Source organism: Mobula hypostoma, chromosome 14 (genome assembly GCF_963921235.1).
Source record: "Mobula hypostoma chromosome 14, sMobHyp1.1, whole genome shotgun sequence".
In the NCBI taxonomy this organism is placed as follows: domain Eukaryota; kingdom Metazoa; phylum Chordata; class Chondrichthyes; order Myliobatiformes; family Myliobatidae; genus Mobula; species Mobula hypostoma.
Window position 1 is genome coordinate 53,319,400 of NC_086110.1, and position 23,671 is coordinate 53,343,070.

General features: G+C 42.0%; 1 protein-coding gene across 3 annotated transcripts in view; it reads left to right on the top strand.

Moving 5' to 3' along the window:
- The window catches only part of cdh13 (cadherin 13, H-cadherin (heart)), a 1,230,859-nt gene that overhangs the window by 510,563 nt on the left and 696,625 nt on the right, over positions 1–23,671 (top strand). For all 3 annotated transcript variants that reach the window (XM_063067141.1, XM_063067142.1, XM_063067140.1), the window contains exon 5: positions 19,730–19,879. In XM_063067141.1, coding sequence (XP_062923211.1) covers positions 19,730–19,879 — 150 coding nt within the window. The remainder of the gene's footprint in view (positions 1–19,729; positions 19,880–23,671) is intronic.

Sequence of the window (23,671 nt, forward strand, 5' to 3'; positions counted from 1 at the left end):
GACCAGATTACTTGTAGTGAAATCTGAATCCAACAAGTGGAATAACATTTTTATAAATTGTGCTTTGTAAACAATGGCCTGGATCTTGTTGCCAGTGAAGAGCTAGCATTTGATGCTGAGCATGAAGAAAACTGGCAGTAAAGGTTATCGTGATCTGTATTCTGATATTGCTGTCAGGTGATAGTTCAAAGGAAACTCTAGCACTCTGCAGCTGCGATGGTGGAGCAGCCAATAGCATTGAATAATTCACACAGGGAAGAGATTAGAAAGGATAAACAACAAACCTTAGTTTATATTTTAACCATTTTATAAAGCAAAGTGAATTTGAGAAAATAAGATTCATATCGAAAGTTAAATTTCATAAATATTCATAGATAAAAGCTCTGCTGTCTTCAACTTGTGTGTGTGGGGGGGGGGCGGGGGGGGGTGCAATTCAAAACCTTAAAGTGAATGGGTTGGAATTAGTGGAAAAATCTCTTCTTTAAAAATCTCACATTGGACCCCTAGCCTGATTTAAATGGACACTTGAGGGTTCGTTGGAACAGGGAATAATCATCAAATATTTTCCCAGATGGCAGGTTGGCAATATTAACATTATCATGCAGTTGACAGGGTCTGAGTTAAGCTGGTGTGATTGACTGGGTTTCTGGACTCCAAATCCACAGCAACACACATGGCATCTGCAGAATCTTTTGTGTCTCAGAAAACATGGTAGTTGAAGGTTGGTAAAGGCTGCTTCTGCTGCGGCGGGAGGGAGTGTAAGTGTCTTTACAAAATGTCATGGGGATAGGAGGGGATTTTGAGCTGCAGCCTACCTCAATAAAAGCATTTTACCCAAATACAGAGAACCCTAAGTCCAAGGATTGGACCTGCTCTCCTTTCCTGCTCTTGGGATGTAGCTTGCCTGTGTTGTGGGTCAGGCTTAATGGTCCTGTGACTTTTTCAAGACTATTATTCTGTTAAGACTGTCAACTGAGCTGTCTCTTCAGAGGGCCTGTCAAGAAACAACAAAATAATGTTCAAATGGCTTCCAAGTTTCCATCTAAAACAATTCCTGCATTCATTATCTGCCCATGTTAACAACTAGGATAGAGTATGAGTTCTTGTGTATGCCTTCAAGTAAATGAATCTTAGGTTTGTATATACTGACATATATGTACTTGGATAATAAAGTTACTTTGAACTTTGAGTATCATGTTAGAAAAGATGTCAATCCCATATTTTACTAACTTCTCTCACCAGCACGTTTCCACATTCTTCCAGATGGTAAGGAAACAAAATTGTTCCTATAACTTATAATGCCCTCTTCTGATTGCTACCATCAGGAAGGAGGTACAGAAGGCTGAAGGCACACATTCAGCAATTCAGGAACAACTTCTTCCCCTCTGCCATCTGATTTCTAAATGGACATTGAGCCCATGAACTCACTACTATTTTTTAAATTTCTGTTTTTGCACTACTTACCTTAATTTAGTCATAGTAGTCATACTTTATTGATCCCGGGGGAAATTGGTTTTCGTTACAGTTGCACCATAAATAATAAATAGTAATAAAACCATAAATAGTTAAATTATGTAAATTATGCCAGGAAATAAGTCTAGGACCAGCCTATTGGCTCAGGGTGTCTGACCCTCCAAGGGAGGAGTTGTAAAGTTTGATGGCCACAGGCAGGAATGACTTCCTATGATGCTCTGTGTTGCATCTCGGTGGAATGAGTCTCTGGCTGAATGTACTCCTGTGCCCAACCAGTACATTTATGTAGTGGATGGGAGACATTGTCCAAGATGGCATGCAACTTGGACAGCATCCTCTTTTCAGACACCACCGTCAGAGAGTCCAGTTCTATCCCCATAACATCACTGGCCTTACGGATGAATTTGTTGATTCTGTTGGTGTCTGCTACCCTCAACCTGCTGCCCCAGCACACAACAGCAAACATGATCGCACTGGCCACCACAGACTCTTAGAACATCCTCAGCATTGTCCAGCAGATGTTAAAGGACCTCAGTCTCCTCAGGAAATAGAGACGGCTCTGGCCCTTCTTGTAGACAGCCTTAGTGTTCTTTGACCAGTCCAGTTTATTGTCAATTCGTATCCCCAGGTATTTGTAATCCTCCACCATGTCCACCCTGACCCCCTGGATGGAAACAGGGGTCACCGGTACCTTAGCTCTCCTCAGGGCCACCACCAGCTCCTTAGACTTTTTCACATTAAGCTGCAGATAATTCTGCTCACACCATGTGACAAAGTTTCCTATTGTAGCCCCGTACTCAGCCTCATCTCCCTTGCTGATGCATCCAACTATGGCAGAGTCATCAGAAAACTTCTGAAGATGACAAGACTCTGTGCAGTAGTTGAAGTTGAAGAGAATAGTTTAACTATTTTCTATACATATATATTTGCTGTACTTCATTTTTTTCGGTATTTATCACATTGTACAGCTGCTGCTAAGTTAGCAAGTAGCATGACATATGCCGGTGATATTAAACCTGATTCTGATGATATGATTGAAAGAAAATAGAAAGAAATGGGAGTTCTGAAGCAAACTGTTAATCAGTGAAGAAGGAGATTTGCTTCACATAGAGATTCACCGCATATGAAACGAAGTAAATTTTCCCCTTAGCACAGAGGAACGACATCAAAAAAGGTTGAAAGGAAGTGGGATCTAATACTTGGTCCTGGGGATCTTTGTATTGGGGTAAAATGCTTTTATTGGCGAAGGTTGCAGTTTGGAAGTTTGATGTCAATCGTGAGCCAATGTCAAGATAGCACCTTACAAAACAAAATATTAATTAAAGAAAAGCTTCCTTGCATATATTAAAATCTGATGTTGGCAACTGGCTTAAATCCAAGCTGAGAGATATTAATAATTAATACATTTATTTCGAAATGATTGCGTTTCTATTTCAAAAGAGCTGTTAGTGCATTTAATGCACTCCATTAAAATTTCCCTGCATGATATATTGTACAGACATTTGAACATATGGTAATTAAAAAATGTGCAAAGCATTTTAAACTCAATTGTATGTGTGTGTGTGCAATTGTGCTGATACTCTAGGGTCATGTATTCTGAGACTGTTGCAATGCACAGTTCAGTGTGGGTTGGCCTTTGTCCTTTGAGAAAATTAATGAATGGTAATATGGTGGTTAAAATATCCGGTGAGCTAGAGGTTTAAACCAATGATCTTAGTTCAAATCCCACCAATGCAAGTGAAGAATTTAAATACAATCTTATTTGTAATTAAAACTGAAATTATAAAGCTGGTGCCAGTTACGGCAACCATGAAATTGTTGTGGCTCATTAATGTCTTGTAGGAAAATAATTTTCTTTATCCCTTTCAAAATGTAGTTTTGGTTCATGCTGATATCATTGACAGTTTCTGCAAGCCACTCAGTTCAATAAATACAGATAGTTAGTAAATACTAGTCACTGGTGATACCCTCATCCCTTGGAAAAAATAAAAACAAAGGAAATTGACTTCTTCCTCTCCCTCCACTTTCTTATTCTGGCTTCTGCCCCTTCATTTCCAGTCCTGATAAAGGGTCTCCGTCCAAAATTTTTACCTCTGATGTTGCCTGACCTGTTGAGTTCCTCCAGCATTTTGTGTGCATTGGTAAAGGCAATTGGTTGATGATTTGTGAGCTGACCGGAGCTGAAAGCTTGCGTATTGATGTGATGTTATAGCAAATAATGAGGGCTACAGCAATTTTCTAAATATGAATATCCACTTGATATGTTGGGGGTTAAAAGGCAAAGGGGGAGAAAAAAGATAGTCCAAAATGTATTCATTGAATTAGACAAGTACATTGGAGGCAGAAGGAGTCTTGTGAGCAAAAAGAAGCAGCAGAGCTAAATGATTTGGATGCTGGGGATGGAGTTCCTTTGCAATTAAATGTTCCCTAGCCAGATAACCTTTGCAATTTCACTCATAGCAGGACCAGTTGCAGGGGAAAGTCATGACCCATTTCAAAGGGAGGACAGGTCCAACCAGTCTGAAGTACTTGTTACTAATAGGACCAATGATTTATCTCACCCACTTTAAGGCTTACAGAAACATTTCCTATTAAGAAAATAATAGATTCTAGAAAATGCACATTATAAAAAAATGATTGAGTGAAAGATCAGTAAAGAAGGCAAATGTAATGTTGACATTTATTTCAAGGGGAATAGAAAATAAAAGCAAGGAGAGAATGCAGAAGCTTTACAAGACACTAGTCAGGCTTCACTTGGAATATTGTCGACAGTTTTGGGCCCGTATCTCAGAAAGGATATATTGTCATTGGAGAGAGTCCAGAAGAGGATCATGGGGATGATTCCAGGAATGAAGGGGTTAATGTATGAGGAGCTTTTGGCACCTTGGGGCCTATACTCACTGGAATTTAGATGAATGCATGGGGATCTCATGAAACCTGCCGAATGTTGAAAGAACGAGAGTGGTTGGATGCGGAGAGGATGTTTCCTGTGGTGGGGGTGTCCAGAACCAGACAGCACAGTCTCAGAATTGAGAAGTTGAGGGGCAGCCCTTAGAACAGAAGTAAGGAGGATTTTTTTTAGTCAGAGAATAGTAAATCTGTGGAATGCTCTGCTACAGACTGTGGTGGAGGCCAGATCCTTGCATATATTTAAGAAAGAATTTGATCATTTCATAATCGATCAGGGTATCAAAGGAAATGGTGAGAAGGCAGGTGTATGGGGTTGCATGGGATCCGAGATCAGTCATGCTGGAATGGCAGAGCAGACTCGATGGGCTGAATGGCCTAATTCTGCTCATATATCTGATGGTCTGAAATACAGTAAAGTCAAGTATGTATATCACTGAGAGAGTAAATAAAGTGGTTACACTTTATCGGAACTTTGTTCAAAAACCTACTTCAGATGAAGGTTAACAGAATATGGCAGACCTAAGGAGTTTTGGGAAGTTCATTTGGAAAATCCATTTTGGATATAATCATTCCCTCCCTGACCTTTGACTTTCTACTAGAGCCTGCATGTATGGGTTGTGACAGCTCTGACATTGGTGAGCTGGAGCTGAGGAGGGGAGATGGGTGTGGAGACAAGGAGTGAAACCTGCTCAAAGATACTGCCACAACATATGTTCCTCATTCTCAGTTCCTGATTCTGGTTGATTTGTAGGTAGCTCATTCTCATTTTCTCTGGCGCACTGCTGTAACATATCAGAAGCCTTGTGTGAGAGAGAAGAAATATTGTTAGGCACTCATTTTGCAACACTTTACCCAATCCCGTGACAACAACAAAGACCTACAAGCAGTTACAAGATCCTCAAATTGATCCTTGAATGTGGGTACTTGGATAAATTCTTGAACTGGTATAAACCCACGGTGGGCCTTCTACTGACAGCTCAGCTTAGAAGCTGTTCTATCATAGCAGCCAAATTGCTTAACCGTGGATTTTTCTGATCTGAGAGTTCCCTCTCTTCATCAAGAAGAAAGGTCAGCAAATAATTTATATTTTTAATAATATTAGTAATGTGGAGTATTGAATTCAATATATTAAGCTAGCACTTTCTAACATAGAGTCCTTGTGCACAGTTAAAAGTTTCATACACATTTCTGAGCCATGTGCTTACAAGCAGCTATTAATCCATTTTATTTAGATAGTATGTATGTCAGGGCATTTTCTGGAGTTAGCAAATATTTACTTCATCAGCAACCAATCTTCAGACATGAACGTGACTTGTACATTGGATTTACAATGCAACCTTGAATTATGGTTTTCCTAGAGTGGTGCAGTGGAGTTGATTGCAAGCCAGGCAATGCTGATTATTATTTATTTTGGTTGTCTGGCGTGTGGGTGTGAAGAAGGTGTGTGAAAAGTATATGTAATACAAAGGAAATATTGTAGGTATATTGTATCTATGGAATTGTCCTGCTTTTACATTTGATCTTTGGCATATAAAAATGTGATAGAAACATAGAAAACATACAGCACAATACAGGCCCTTTGGCCCACAAAGCTGTGCCGAACATGTCCCTACCTTAGAACTACCTAGGTTTTACCCATGGCCCTCTATTTTTCTAAGCTCTATGTAGCCATCCAGGAATCTCTTAAAAGACCCTATCATTTCTGCCTCCACCACCACTGCCAGCAGCCCATTCCACACACTCACCACTCTCTGCGTAAAAAACACTTACCCCTGATATCTCCTCCATACCTGCTTCCAAGCGCCTTAAAACTATGCCTTCTCGTGTTAGCCAATTCAGCCCTGGGGAAAAGCCTCTGACTATCCACACAACAATGCCTCTCATTATCTTGTATACCTCTATCTAGTCACCTCTCACCCTCCATTGCTCCAAGGAGAAAATGCCAAATTCACTCAACCCATTCTCATAAGGCATGCTCCCCAATACAGGCAACATCTTTGTAAGTCTCCTCTGCACCCTTTCTATCATTTCCATGTCCTTCCTACACTGCCAAGAGTCTTACCATTAATGCTATATTCTGCCATCATATTTAACCTACCAAATTGAACCACCACGCACTTACCTGGGTTGAACTCAATCTACCACTTCTCAGCCCAGTATTGCATCCTATCAATGTCCCATTGTAACCTCTGACAACCCTCCACACTATCCACAACACCCCCCAACCATTGTGTCATCAGCAACTTTACTAACCCATCCCTCCACTTCCTCATCCAGGTCATTTATGAAAATCACGAAGAGAAGGGGTCCCAGAACAGATCCCCGAGGCACACCCTAAGTAGCATTCACTCAACAGCCAGATTCATACTTGGTGTAGAATATTATACGATTGTTGTCAGGGATACCGTACGATTGGAGCAGCAGCTGTGTTTATAAATTAGCATTGTAACTGTTTTTAGCATACATTTTACGCCCATGTTATAGAAAGTATGTGAGTGTAATCACTGAACTCATAAATTCAAAGTAATAATGTTCTAATAACTTTTATATAGAAATAATTTGCTGTTTGTACTTCTATATGCATTCTTTAAGATTTATTTATGTTAGAAACATAGAAACGTAGAAAACCTACAGCACAATACAGGCCTTTCGGCCCACAATGCTGTACCTCTGACTATCCACATGATCAATACCTTTCATCATCTTAATATGCCTCTATCAGGTAACCTCTCATCCTCCATCTCTCCAAGGAAAAAAGACCAAGTTCACTCAACCTTTTGTCATAAGGCATACTCCCCAATCCAGGCAACATCCTTGTAAAGGATGTTGAACATTGTTGAACATCCATGAACATTGACTTCTCTAACTTCCGTTAATGCCCCACCTCCCCCTCGTACCCCATCCGTTATTTATTTTTATACACACATTCTTTCACTCTCCTTTTTCTCCCTCTGTCCCTCTGACTATACCCCTTGCCCATCCTCTGGTTCCCCCCACCCCCTTGTCTTTCTCCCCGGGCCTTCTGTCCCATGATCCTCTCATATCCCCTTTGCCAATCACCTGTCCAGCTCTTGGCTCCATCCCTCCCCCTCCTGTCTTCTCCTATCATTTTGGATATCCCCCTCCCCCTCCCACTTTCAAATCTCTTACTAACTCTTCCTTCAGTTAGTCCTGACAAAGGGTCTCGGCCTGAAATGTCGACTGTACCTCTTCCTAGAGATGCTGCCTGGCCTGCTGCGTTCACCAGCAACTTTGATGTGTGTTGCTTGAATTTCCAGCATCTGCAGAATTCCTGTTGTTTGTGTTGTTAACATCCTTGTAAATCTCCTCTGCACCCTTTCTATAGTTTCCACGCCCTTCCTGTAGTGAGGTGACCAGAACTGAGCATGGTACTCCAAGTGGGGTCTGACCAAGGTCCTATATAGCTGTAACATTACCTCTCGGCTCTTGAACTCAATCCCACAGTTGATGAAGCCCAATGCACCGTATGCCTTCTTAACCATACAGTCAACCTGTGCAACAGCTTTGAGTGTCCTATGGACACGGACCCCAAGAGCTTTCTGATCCTCCACACCGCCAAGAGTCTTACCATTAATACTATATTCTGCCATCGTATTTGACCTTCCAAAATGAACTACCTCACATTTATCTGGGTTGAATATCTGCCACTTCTCAGCCCAGTTTTGCATCCATTCAATGGCCCGCTATAACCTCTGACAGCCCTCCGCACTATCCATAACACCCCCAACCTTTGTCTCATCAGCACATTTACTAACCCAGCTCTCCACTTCCTCATCCAGGTCATTTATATAAAAGAAATTGTAACATTGGGTTGGGAGGCCTCTTCCTCCAACAGTGTCTCATTTTGTTGAATAAACTACTCTGTATCCACTAGCTTCAGTGTCTCTCTGGTGACTTTGTACACATTACAACAATATGAACCAGAATGGATCAATGAATGCGGTGGAAGCACATTAGGCATTTCTACAGGTACAATATATTAATGTTATTTTCTGTTTTTACTGCACCACGTTCTTGAAACGTGAAGTCTTGTTTGTTTTCTTTCTATCCAGTTGTGTCTTGTTAGCTGCTTTATTTGACCACTCTGGTACCTGATCTGCTATCTGTGAATGTTATCAAGAAATCAACATAGTAAAATAATTGGACGTTGGCCGACTTTCTGTTTTTTTTTGTAACACCAAACTACAGGGTGTACGAAATATCCTCAGCCACTTAATAGTATAATGAAATACCAGATGGGCCATAGTCAGTTATGGACTGTAATACAATTATTGAATTCAAATGATGTTTGCAAGCTGGTTGGGACCTAATACTGTCATGTTTTATGTCATCCGAATCATTTGATTATGCTGCAATACTGCTAATGCAACCATTTATTAGAATTGATTTAATGCAGTTTGGTTTAAACATACCTGTGTTTCAATATTCTTTCCTGATTCAGATATGAATTGAAATGCAGAAATGTAGCAAAACACTTAGTGAGTGGTTTGACAATGGTTTGTTTTATTCTGCTTGTTGGTACACTATAAAAAAAAGTTTCACAAGTGAACTCTATCATATAGTACAATACCAAGAGAAGTGTGAACTCATCTCATTTATGACCTGGTTCACACATAAGCTGCTTGTAAGTAAGCCTGTTCACTGACAAATGACTTCCACGCTGACAGCTTTCAAATTTACACATGCAAAATTTGTATAAGGAATGATTACTGTTCTTCACGTGATAGATTTCAATCCTTGCTGGAACGTCAGGGAAAATAATGGCAGCTCCCCCAAGGTAAGGGGGAGGGAATATCAAAAAAAAATCAAGACCCACTCCTGTTTTAATCATGTGTTCATTTTATCTGCAATATAGCATTCAGGTTTATTTTGGATAAAGTTTCCCATTGATTTGTTTTAATATCCATAGGCTGAAATGCATCAACCTTTTATCTCTGGTTTCACCTGGAGATATTAAAAGCTTTAGATCTATTATATTTTTACACAGCTTTGAAGAGATGGTTGCTTCTCCTGACACCTTAATTACTTGTCTCTGATACTGAATTAACATCAAGTTATGCTTCATTCAATTTTATGTTTACGGTTTTAAAGATTTAAGTATCGTTATGAACAAAATATTTGGAAAATAACAATTTCCATAGCGGAGTGTAGTCTTTAGCCACCTATTCTTTGTAACCCTGGAAATGCTGGAAAATTAGATCCGTTATGTTCCAATTTTGGCATGAGGGTTCTACCTTGTTCTTGTAGGGGAACAGACAACGAGTCTTTCATATCCGTTCTACCTTTCAGTTGGATCATGACTAAGCAATTTCTTAATATTGATAGTACTTGTATATGTAGTTTCAGGACTGATTGCAGCAAAATTGTAGAGGGGTAAAGGCATCAAGAGTATTTGTGTTGGTTTACACCTGAATATAAGGGATCAGAAGATAGTGAAGGAGAAAAATATTTGGAGGTGTTTTCAAATTCAAAAGTTTCTGACTTTGCAATGCTTGATGTTTGAAAAGGAACAAGAATGTTTTGCCGAAACACCAAATAGAGTGAAGAATAAAGTTGAGCTCCAGACTAGGATACCTCTGAGCCAAAGTGATCCAATGTTGTTGGAGAGAGAGAGAGTGGGAAGGATCAAGAGCAGCCATGTGTTGATTTTAAGACTGTGTTAATAATATGATTAGAAAAGTATACATTGTTGTGCTGATTATAGTATTTCGTGTTTAGACCATCTCTCATGCCAGCTCTGTCCAGCCAAGGCAGCACTAGAAGATTCACCACTAATTAGGAAAATTCACCTGCTGTTAAATTATTCACCCATTAATTCTAAATGTGTTTGAACATAGAACATTAAATATAGAACATAGAATAATACAGCATAGTACAGGCCCTTCAGCCTACTTTGTTGTGCCGAACTTTTAACCTACTTCAAGCTCAATCTAACCCTTCCCTCCCACACAACTATTCATGAGTCCATCAAAGAGCTTCTCAAATGCCCTTGGTGTATTTGCCTCTGCCACCAACCCGAGCAGGCTGTTCCATGACTCTACTCTGTGTGTAAAGAACTTGCCTCTCATTCTTCCTCACTCCAATACTTTCTTCCACTTACCTTAAATTTGTGCCCATTTGTATTAGTCATTGCTCCCCTGGAAAAAGGGTCTCTGGCAATCCACTCTATGTATGTCTCTTATCAGTTTGTACACCTCAATCAAGTCACCTCTCATCTCCCTTCAATCCTAACTTGCTCAACCCATCTTCATAAAACATCTTCTAGTCCAGGGAGATCATAGTAATTCTGCTCTGCACCCTGTCTAAAACTTTCACATCCTTCCTATAATGAGTGGACCAGAACTGAACCCTGTGTTCTAAGTGCAGTCTAACCAGGATTTTGTTGAGCTGTAACATTGTTTTACAGCTATTGAACTCAATCCCCCTGACTAATAAAGGCCAACACATCATACACTACCTTAAAAACACTTTGAACTTTGTGGGATCTATGGATGTGGACTCCACGATCCCTCTGTTCCTCAACACAGCTAAGAATCCTGACATTGATCCTGTACTCTGCCTTCAAACTTAACCTTCTAAAATTAATTTGAGTTGGCTTGGAGCTTTGTGAGATAGCTTAGCTAGATTAAGTAAGTAGAGACAGAGGAGTGAAATTATATGTAACGTGGAAGACACACAGTTCAAGGATGCTTAGCACCGAAATACCACCTAAAATAATTTGTTTTGGGACAGAATATTTTTCTTATCTTTGTGAAAAAATGTGCTCCCTCTTAGTAGCTGGCCGCTGCCAATTAAAACAGTGAGGTCATGACGAGTGATGGTGACAGCCACTATTTATCATTGCCTACTAGTTCAACCTCTTGTGTGCTCTCCACATGCAGTGCTGCAATATAAATGAGTTTGATGTGGCTAATGTTGCTATGCAACTAATATTTCACAACAGTCATCTTATGTATTGATAGCCAGCTTCACCAAATAAAAAATGTTGCTTCAAATTGTGAATGGGATCACATACAAAGGCAAGAGAGAGAGAGAGGAGAAAAAAAGAACAAGAAAATCATAAACAGAACTAGAATGATTCTGAGCAACATGCTGGAAGAACGTAATGGTTTACTTGAGAGCTATGATGATGATGAATGGCTCTTAGCAAATTCATGCCATGTGTTCTCCACTCTGAGCCCAGTACCCAAGCAATCAATGAACATTGTTATGTTAATTAGTCAACTAATAGCAACAATTATATTGGAGATGAATTGATTTTCATGTTGGATCAAGCATCATACACTCGACTTTGTGTGCTGAACAGTCAAATGTTTAGTGGGACTTGGAACACGTTTTAAGGCAGCATTACAAATAAGGTGAAGCAATGCCTCTCTACTGCCCGTTATGCAGCTGCCATTTTGGGCAGCAATGAAGGTCCTCCAACTGTGGCGGTGCTCAGGGCTTCCTTCCTTGTGTCAGTAGTTTGGTTTCCACTACTGTCAGTCATGCAATTCCCGAGTGAAGACTCAGGAATACCATCGCACTCAGACATAGAACGATTCTTCATTGCTATTTCCGTAACATTTTTGTTTTCCCAGTCAGGGCTATTAGCCCAGAGGTGAACTCCTGAGTCTGAAGGACTGGTGGACCACTGTTCATCTTGCCTTTACCCTTTGACCTGTTTGACATGCGTGACCCTACCAAGACCCAAAGTAGAAAGCGCTGAATCCAGCCAATAGAGCTCTCCGGGTCATTGAAGTATGCAAGACAGCCAGCAAACCACAGCAAATTAGTGGTCCTCCCGGAGGGAAGCAATTCTTACCAATTAATTAAAGATTAAGCACTTGACAACCAAGGGATAAGAACATATGGTTTTGAAATAACATTGCTAATGATACAAGAACTATCAGTATTGTTGTACAAAGGTAAAAGTAACTTCTTCCACTATATATGTACATGCATCCAGAAGATGCTGCCAGTGATCTATGCTCCTCCACAGGATGCAATATTCTTCTTAAACTCAGCCAACATAGAATCAAAGCTGTGTACTCTTACTGTTAAAGGAGAAAGCCACAACAGTGTGCCTGCTAAACCTTTATGAGCAGCCTTCTTTGTGTTCAGCGGTGACTGACATCTCTTTACTGTATATAGTAAAATCTGAGCCAATATGTTTTTCATAATCAATCACTGTCTTCATTGAACTGTTGGCAGAAATTCCTCCTTCCATTTTACTCAGACTGCTGCATCAATGAGCCTTTGTTGTACAAACTGCTTCATGAAAAAACTGGTCAAAACAAACATCCTGAACCACAAGATTTTAAAAAAATCTATCATACAGATTCTTTTAATTCCACATTAGACATGATAGCATTACCATACACACTCCCCAACACATGAAATTCATGAATAGGAGAGCTGTTTAAGCATTCATCTGTGTGATCTCTTTAGTTTCTTGGTTCATTTTAACACTGTGAAAGAAGCCTTTGAGATCACATGATCTTGGGCAATTAGACAACTTTATGTAACAGTGAATGATTATGTTCAAACTTTACAGAATACATCACAATGTTGACCCGGGGATTCAATATAGTATATTGGGATTGATTTAACATTAATATTAACTTATCAATAGGGTTTCAAATAGCTTGACAATTACCTTGTACACTTAGGGGCCAACGTAATAGGTACCTCTTGTCCCTAGTAAAGTCACCACTAAGTGTATGTTCGTGGTCTTCTGCTGTTGTAGCCCATCCACTTCAAAGTTCAATGTGTTGTGCATTCAGAGGTGCTCTTCTGCACACCACCATTGTAATGCATGGTTATTTGAGTTACTGTCACCTTCCCGTTAGAATAGATAGATAGATATACTTTATTGATCCCGAGGGAAATTGGGTTTCGTTATAGCCACACCAACCAAGAATAGAGCATAAATATAGCAATACAAAAACCATAAACAATCAAACAACAAAATGCAAACTATGCCAGATGGAAAATAAGTCCAGGACCAGTCTATTGGCCCAGGGTGTCTGACCCTCCACGGGAGGAGCTGCAAGTTCAATGGCCACAGGCAGGAACGACCTCCCGTGCCGCCCAGTGTTGTATCTCGGTGGAATGTGGCCGAAGTCCAACAGTAAAAAGTTCAATATCCAGTCTAAAAACACATTCCTCGATCATAATATGACCCAGATTGCATCATCTGTTGTTAACCAGAACAGTAAGCACCCAACTCCTTTACGCTTACCGCTGTCCGTGCATTTCCGGTCAGCCGGAATCGTCTGGAAGCCGTCCATGGAGAAGTTTTGATTGGGTATGTCCTTGTGCAGCCCCGTTCCAGTGAAGCACATAACACTGCACTCCCGAAATGTTCTCTGACGCCTGGCTAGCGCCGTGAACTCGTCCATTTTATTACCCACCGAACTCATCTTCTCCATAAGTCTCTGTTGTCTCGACCCGGTCCTCTTTCCTCAACTTTGTGATCCCCCTCTGCATCCTCTGTGTGTTTACCTCCAGATTTCAGCCGGGGTGTCCGCCGCTCTGCTCGCTAAACCGGCTGGCATTAGCGCAAGCAGCTGGTCCCTGGAATGAACAATGCAACTATGATTCTGTCCCGCGTGTCGGGATGTAAATGAACGAGTCTGACCATTCTCCTCTGATCTCTCTCATTGACAAGGCATTTTTGTCCACAGAACTGCCACTCAATGGATTTTTTTTTTGTTTTTCACATCAAGCTCTGTAAACTCTAGAGACTGCTATCTGCGAAAACCATAGGAGATCAGCATTTTTCTGCGATAATCAAACAGTCCTGGTCTGGCACAAACAATTATTCCAAGGTCAAAGTCACTTGGACCACATTACTTCCCTATTCCGAAGATTGGTCTGAACAGCAACAGAACCTCTTGACCATGTCTGCATGCTTTTATGTATTGAGTTGCTGCCTCATGATTGTCTGATTAGATATTTTCACTAAACAGCGGGTGTACCTAATAAAGTGGCCACTGATTGTAGATTCTTGTTTTGCAAGTGAAATGATGAAACATGGTAATTAGTGCAATGGTTTACTGAAATAACCTCCTATGACTTGTACGATTCTGCCAATAAAATGTTTTGGAATATTCATGGAACTGTGAAGGAGGTGCCATCTGCAGTGTGATTAAAAAGTGCCAAATTAGGTGATGGTATGACTGTATCATATACTGTCATTCTTAGTTTGAATCTGGTAACAATCAAAGGTAAAATGTTTACCGAGGCACCAGTCCCAGTCCATTTCAAGATTTCAGAAAGATAGCAAGTGCTGCCATTCCAATTGTAGCCCCGCCCGGCCACCCTCAGGGTCGCCCGGCTCGCTGTCGTCTAGGGAAACAGCCTCGGCCCCAGCAAACTGAGTAATTAGTTTGTGTGGATGCTGTGTGAGGTACCCCACCCCGCCCAAATAACAGACAATACACCAGATGCAATTAAATGATATACAGTTTGTAGATATTACTGGAACTATATAATTAAAAGAGAATAAGATATAAAAGGAAAATAAAAGGCGCCACACTTATCAAAGTTCAATCTCTTCGTGCACAAAAAAACCGTTGGAGCTCAAGGACCTTCTTCTTCACCCTGCGACCCCCTCGGACCACCTCGACCGGCTGCCTGGGACCAGCAACGGTGGTCGACCAGATGCTCCACACGAGTCCGTCTCGGTCTCCTCGCCGAACGTCCTGCTCGGGATCCGACACCGTTAGTGGACTCACAGCACCTCGTCCATCCTCTGTCTCGCTCTCCCGCCTTCTGCCCCAAAACCCCGCACATACAGTATCTTCAAATACACCAAAACCATAACAACTATCCCAATTGGTTAAAAGAAGGCTGCTATCTCAATTCAAAGTAAAACAAACTGCTAGCGCAAACTCTCTTCAGCGTTAAAGCACAACAAAGCAGCATTCCCCAGATTAACATAACAAAGTTGCCATTTTAATTAGCCTCTGCAGTAACATAAAAATCGAAACCTCCTTACACTCTCCCCCCACCAAATAAAGTCATGTCCTCATGACTTCTAAATAACTCGCCACCCAGTCCTACAGACACACAACACACACATACACAGATACACACAGTGACAGTGCTCCCCAAACAGTGGACCTTACTCCCGTCCCACGGGCGCTAAATAGGCCAAACTATCTGGGAGCTTCTTAACCCTCTGAGACCTCCGTACCCCCTCACCTAAACCCAAAAGGCTCAGACACTACTAGGGATACCTCGGGCCTGCTTGCCAACTCCTCTCTCACTCAGGCCACCACTACAGCTCGGAGCCCCCAGTCCCGTCCGTGTCCAGGGCCCCGCCTCTCCTCCGTCTTGATCCTGCCGTAACTCAGACTGCCCACAGCTAGCCCTCCCCACTACACCTGACTCAGTAGGAGAAGGGCCAAAGGTCTCTTCCTCAATCACGGGGAAGTTAGCGAAAGGCAGCATGTTCCACATGTGCAGCACATCATCCTTCGAATCCGTATTCTTCCTCATTCCCTCGATCGGTAGCTGCTACTTGAGTTTCTCCAAACTGAAACATTTAGCCGGGGCTACCCCTTCAGCCTCCTGCAGTCGAGACGTCAGCTTCTTCGGGGACTCCTTCAACTCTCGCCACAGCCTCAGCAGTTCTGACTCAGGGTTCTTGGCCATCTCCATCTGGGACGCAGTTACCCCACCAGCTTCTTCCACCCTGACCTGAAAAGCAGCAGTTAAAGAATGTTCAGCCTCCGGTTGTTTCTTCCTGAGGACGTCTTCCAGGTCAACTTTCAGTTTTTCCACTTCATTTAAACTCGCGATAGTCACCTTCAGGTTCCTTTCAAGCGTCCGCCTCCCTTTTCCGAGATCTGTCCTCCATTTCTTCACCTCCTCGGGAGTGTAGTCAAACTCCCCTCCCTGGGCTCTCGGTTTTCTGTTGACCTTAGTCAGAACACTTCCTTGATCTTCCCCAACTTGTAAATCTTCCAATCTGTTCTGAATGGACGTCTTGAGTTTCTGCCGATCCCTCCGAAGGTGGGTCATTGTTTCTTCTCGCTGGATTAATTCATCAGTACATGACCGCAGTGCGGTGCAAATCCCCTCTCTTCCCTGTGTCTCATTCAGATGGACGACCTGGGTTTCCATCCCCCGGTCCACCACCGTCTGTCCCAACACCAGGAAGTTCAACTGGTATGTCGGGTCATTTTCCTCACATTGCACCAAACTCCTCCGGCCAAAAACTCCTCCATATTTGACACTTCGCTTCAGTCGCCCGGGCTCAGCCACTCGCCTCGCCTCATAGTCCCCCCAGGCGAATCCAAGCTCTAGGCGGTCATCCACATACGTCAAAACTCCACACACCTTCACTTCCCCCATGGTCTTCCTCATGTCCCGCGGGAAGGATGCAGGGACTCCGGATATGCCCTTGGGCATCTTTTCGGATCGTAAGAATCCTAGGGAACTAGTAAAGGCCGTCTTCAGCTCAACAGCCGCACTCCTCAGGATCTGGCAACACCCACTCCTCAGATCCAGCACATTAAACCACATCGCATCATCCCCACACATGCTGCCTTCATCTTCCACGCCGCTAGGGTACATTTGCCGTGACCTCTCTCTCACTGAGGTGTCTTCAGCGGTCAACTCCCCTCCCTCGTGGTAGTTCGGAGCATCTACTAAGAGGGTCTCACCCTCAGCTACTTTCCCCAAGCCGTACCACCGCTGGGTCTCGTTTAAATTCGGTACTGGCTCAAGGCTGCTACACACATCCTCAGAAGCAACTCGACATGCTGGGTGCCCAGACAATGCCCACATGAACTCCAGGGTCATTAACCAATCATTGTCTTCTGGATAACTACTGCCACTAGTACCCAAAGTCTCCGGTGCCCTTGCGGTTGTCAAGGATAAATGCATCAGACACCGGTTGTAAAACGAACTGTACAACAACTTGATCTGTGCCCCGGGGTCGAGGATAGCTTTAGCATCTCTTCCCTCTATCCATAGCGACACCCTGGGGTGTGGCCCCTCTAAGCCTTCAGGAATAGGGTCTTTTCCTTTTGGAAGTTCATTGGTACATTGCTGGGAACGTACTTCCCCAGAGACCCCAAGCCGTTCCCTCACTGGGCCTCCACTAAGTTTCCCGACACCTCTCTGATCAGCTGAACAACTAAGGGAGGGGCTGATCCCCTGAAATGATTCCCCTGGCACTGCAAGCAATTTAGCCGCCCTCCTAGCCAGAGAAGACACACTGAAAACTTTCCCCCCTCTTTCAAATAACTGACAGTTGTCACTACCGTGTAAGTGAACCTGACAGCTCTAACACCGTCACCAGCCCACCTACTTAAACTTTCAACCAATCCCTGTCGCTCTCCCTCAACCGAGCACTGCCACTCATCTAACAACTGAGAGATTCGCTCCGCCCACGTCTCACACACCTCCACCCCTCTTGGGGTGGTCACTATCCCAAGTGCCAGGCGGAGCCTGCCAGAGCTAGAACATTTATTCGCGGACTCTACCTCCAAATTAGACCACTCTTTCTTCTCTCTCCCAACCGCATGGACAGCCCCAAGTTCCACCTCCAACTCATCAATGCCAGCCTGAACTCGAACAAAGACCGCACCCACAACGCATACAGCAATCACCAGCAAATAACCCACAGAGACCCACATTACAGATTTAAACAGGGCACCCACACAGCATACCAGCAGACTCAATCCCGGACGAGCCCCCACAATGTAGCCCCCCCCGGCCACCCTCAGGGTCGCTCGGCTCGCTGTCGTCTAGGGAAACAGCCTCGGACCCGGCAAACTGGGTAATAGTTTGTGTGGATGCTGTGTGAGGTACCCCACCCCGCCAAGTAACAGACAATACACCAGATGCAATTAAATGATATACAGTTTATAGATATTACTGGAACTATATAATTAAAAGAGAATAAAATATAAAAGGAAAATAAAAGGCGCCACACTTATCAAAGTTCAATCTTTTCGTGCACAAAAAAACCGTTGGAGCTCAAGGACTTTCTTCTTCACCCTGCGACCCCCCCCCGGACCACCTCGACAATGGTGGTCGACCAGACACTCCACACGAGTCCGTCTCCGACTCCTCGCCGAACGTCCTGCTCGGGATCCGACCCCGTTAGCAGACTCACAGCACCTCGTCCATCCTCTGTCTCGCTCTCCCGCCTTCTGCCCCCAAACCCCACGCATACAGTATCTTCAAATACACCAAAACCATAACAACTATCCCAATTGGTTAAAAGAAGGCTGCTATCTCAATTCAAAGTAAAACAAACTGCTAGCGCAAACTCTCTTCAGTGTTAAAGCACAACAAAGCCGCATTCCCCAGATTAACATAACAAAGTTGCCATTTTAATTAGCCTCCGCAGTAACATAAAAATCGAAACCCCCTTACACAATAATGCAGAATGAGATAATCACCTGTAGTGCAGAGCAGACAATTTATAGGAGACCACATGTTTTGTAAACCTAATCCCTTTAAATGCAATGCTGCAGAAAAGAAGTTGATTTGTTTGTTTGATAATGTTTAAATTAGTTGAAAATAATACAGTTAAAACTCATTTTAAATGATTTCATTTGCAATCCTAATAAATCCAGTAAACTAAATAGATAATAGAAAGAGCACAATTTAATCTGGCCAAAATTGTGGCTCTGAGTACACTTGTAATAATTATTCTGCCGTAGTAAACAAAAGCAAGGTCAGTGTACTTTAATCACTGAGTGCAGGCAATTGGAATACTATTGTGGGAAAGAAAAAAATTTAGATTGCCTTGTGCCTTTAGCACTGATTTATTGTCATATGGAATAATGAAGAATTCCACAATTGCACTGATGCCTTGCTTTACAGAGAGGACTATCACTTATTGCATTTTCAGATTCACAGACACTTACGAGGCTGAGAGACTGGTCAGTGGTTATGTTTACTACTCTCAGTTCTCAGAGCCAATAAGGGAGATGACTACACTGGGCACTGATATTCTCACATATGTTTCACACTTATAATCAAAACAGATTTCACTAACCTCCACCCCTTTCCTGCACCTCTACCTCATATTGCAGTTACTTCTGTCCCTGCATTTATCAGCTATGCCAGGATTAAACTATTTTAAATATCTTGGGAAATGGGATGAGGTTTGCCATGCCACTTGTTCAGATTTTAGAAAGTGGACATGATGATTAAATACTGGCTGGAATGGCAGATATATGCACTCATTTTGTCTATAGCTATATTTTAATTCTCTGATTCAGAACGAGAATTTACAATGCATATTTATAATTTTTCATATAAAATTACATCTTTCTGGGTTATGATTAATAATATATATTTTGGTATATTCCAGGTAATAACCGACAAGAAAGATAATGTCAAGTTTCAACTTCACGGGAAAGGTGTGGATGAAGAACCAAAGGGCATTTTCAAAATCAATGATCAGTCTGGACAAATCATTGTCACCCGGACATTGGATCGTGAGGCTATGGATATGTATATTGTAAGTATTTTTGTACAATTTAGATCTTCCTTGAACTGAACCTCAAAAACCAGAATTTATTAATGCACACATCATGCATGCTCATACATTGGAAAGATTCGGTAAATATCAATTAAGTTGTTTGTATCTACTTGATTTTCTTGTATCAACACTGCAGATCTCTAAGTAGAGCTGTTCATCCAACTAAATACTTACAGCCCATTATGCCGCTGGGATTTAGGGCAGCAATGAAAGTCCTCCATCCTTGATATTCAAGGCTTCCTTCATCATGTCAGTTACTTCCTCTTGGTTTGTAACTCCTGTCAGTCATGCAAGTCCTGGGTGGAGACTCAGGAATACCACTGCACTGATGTAGAAGGATTCTTCATTGCTGTTTCCATAACAATTTTGTTTTACCAGTCAGGGTTGTTAGTCCCAAACTGTACTCCTGAACCTGAAGGACAGGTGGATCACTCTTAGTCTGGCCCCTACCTTTGATCTGTTTGGCATGGGTGACCCTACCAAGAACCAAAGCATAAAGCTCTGACTCCAGCCAGCATAGTTCTACAGGTCATTGAGCAATGCAAGCCTTCAAAGCAGGGCAAAGTTGTGGTCCTCTTGGAAGTCATCAACTCAGCTGTAGTAAAAATTTACCTCTGTATAGGCAGCTACATTTGTGCACTAATATTTTACATTCAGGTTAACTTTAACTCGACAGTTCTGACAGGAAAAGAATGGATGTGTGCTTATGATGATAGAGAAAGGAATTTGTTCTCCAATCTTCCATCCATTAAAATTGTCTATGTTTGAACTTGAACCAAAGAGTAAGAGAAATGTGCTCAAATGCCATAAATGACCAGGACAGACTTTGAAAAGCAACAAATTTGAACTTGTGTTTCCAGCAAAATTCTGAGTTGATTATGAAGCAATTACTGCTGCTCATTTTAAACAGCACAGTACTGGTGTGTTAACATTGCCAAGGGATTCACAATAAGCCGGATCATAACAAAATATTCTGAATTGGTAATTATTCTGATTCCTCCTTGTTGCTGACCATGTTTGATGATTTCTAGTGGTAATATGACCTTGAGCATTCAGGAATGCAGAAAATGGCATGACATTTCAAAAGGAAGGATATTGCAAGGTGCAGGATCTAATGATACCATTTGGCATTTAGTGCTGAATTCAATCAACATTTCAGTAACCTGTACAGGGGCAGATTTTGTAGTCTTGGATACTGTTAATATCCATGGATATAATATCCTGCAAGCACAATGGCCAGATTTCAAATGTGTGCCGGTGACAGGTGCCAAAGAGCATGTGTTCATAAAGTCTATCCTACAGCACATTCACCACAGGAGTTACTTTCCTTGTGTGAGCAGAACTAACAAAGTCCAGGAACTTTGCCAGCACTCATTAGCACAAAAGTCTGCTTTAAAATATACAATTTGCATTTTAATTCCAGTTCCCTGATTTTTCTCTTCAAAGCAGCAAGAACAGATGCATATCTATGATTATGGAAATGATTCCCACCCCAAGGTTTTGATGAGATATTTTTGAGATATTGGAATGCCTTTTGTCCTACACACTTTATTGTAAACACAAAAGGTTCATATTGTTGGTATAATTTTGTTTCAGCATTGGATGAAAAATACATTGTCAGACTTTTTGCATAAATTGCTTAATTTGTGACAAATTACAAACACCAGCATAGCAGCTAAATGACCAGAGTAATTAGAAGGTACAGTGATGTACTTCGCAACAGGAAACCAGCTCAAACAAACAATGATTGTTACTCCACTGTGAAGTGAGGCACAATTTTATTCTAGTTGTAAACTTGTTCCCTTTCTGCTCTCTCCAGTCCCGTATATAAGAGCACTGTTATTATCTCCAGTATGTTACCACACTTTCACATAAACATTATTACTTTTGTCCTTTATTTTACTATCACACCATCTGTTCAAGTACTATTTCAAAATAGATCACAAGATCTCAATGCTGTAACCTCTTAGAGTGGAAATGATTGGGTAATCAAGCCTGGTGGCCACTCTAACTCAGAGGGAATTAGATGTGTGCATAATTCGTTGCAGCTTTTCTCTGCCCATTGGAGAAGTTACATTGAGAAACCAGTGAAACGTCATCATTTTTTGAGCTTTAAAATGAAGTTATTTGCTGGTTTTGATTTTGTCTGTTGTAAGATAGATTGATTGTCTATGATTTGTTTTATAGCCTGGAGAAAAGTACACGTTCAGGACAACAAACACTTTTGCGGGTTTTAATTCCTTTATCTGTTTTAGACGTTTTAGTGCCGGAAGAGGGTCTCAAAACAAAATGAACGAATTTACAACCAATTCCTGCCGTTACAATCTCAGTTTAACTTTCGATCCACATCCTTGTGTATGGATAGAATTGCGTATGCAGTATAAAAATACATAAAGCAAACCATACAAAACTAATACGGTAGTGGCAATTCTGAAGGAACATAATACAAACAACTTTAGAATCCCACCAACCCTGTATCTTATACATAGCAGCTAAAATGTAAGTGAATACATCTCATCTAAAACATCTACTCCCTTTTAGTATGCACATGCTAAGCTTCCGAACAGAGACTAAACATTCACGTTACAACAATCAGTCATGATACAATAAAGTTAGACAAACGGTACACTTTGGCACAACTTTTACAAGATGTTGCCTGGTAGTTAAATTACAGGAAGACTGACTTACTTGGCTGGTAAGGAACTTTGCACCAACCACGCTATCCAGCGCCGATGCCTTCACTCGTGAAAATCTAAAGCATCCACATGTAAAACATGTCAAATTACTGATATTCCCAATTCACCAACAAGCATAAACAAATTCACATGGATATCGTCAATTAATACTTACCTTTCCTCGCCATGCCCAGTATCTCTGGAAGGAACTTAATCCCAAAGCCCCACCAGCTTCTTCTGCAGAAAACAAAAATGGTCTCCCCACTATCCCGCGCGTGCGTAATGACATCACTGTCTCCACTTAAAGGCACAGACAACTATTCTAGCATTACCAGGATGGATGCCTAAGTACACTTTTAACGATAATGAATAAGATTCGACAGTCACCGGTTACATTCTCCCCTGCATTCAAGTAATCGTCCTCCATTACTCGCTCACTACAAGGGTACTTTTAACCTCCTTAACTGCTTCTCTATAGAGAACTGAACTGAGTCTAGCCAGTATCTCAGACACTGCTGCTGGACTTATGGTGGCCTCAGCAAGGACTGACCTTGGTTCGCGATGTGGGTTAGGGTGCTGTCCAGCATTTACTCGTTTACTCCTGCGGGGTGCTGCCACAGGAGGGAACCGACCTCTGCCCTTGTATTAGCAGTCATCGGCTCCCCAGTCTCAGTTCCAGAAGGTGTCATATTTTCGGAAGATATGATGTCTAGGCTAGGCTCAAGACTCTACACCTTGTTCTGACATATCTTCTACCAATATCGCACCATTTTCTGAATCCTCAGAATCTGATTCATGCCCCAGGGGTGAGCTGGCCTGAGTTACTGGAGTTTGCAGTCTCCTTTGGGTAGCTGGAGTGGGATGGTTCTCACGGGGCCTGATGTCTACCCTGTTCAGCCTCTTTGCTAGGCCCACCCTCCAAAGGTTCCACAGTGTATGTGTTGGCCAGTACCTCTACCACCCTGTAGACAGTTGAGTTCCAAGCACCCTGGATCTTATTACGGCCTAATGGTCTGTTCCTCAGGTAAACCAGTGCATTCACGTCAACTTTGGGACAATAAACTTTGTCCTCCTGCCAGGCAATGCATTCTGCCAC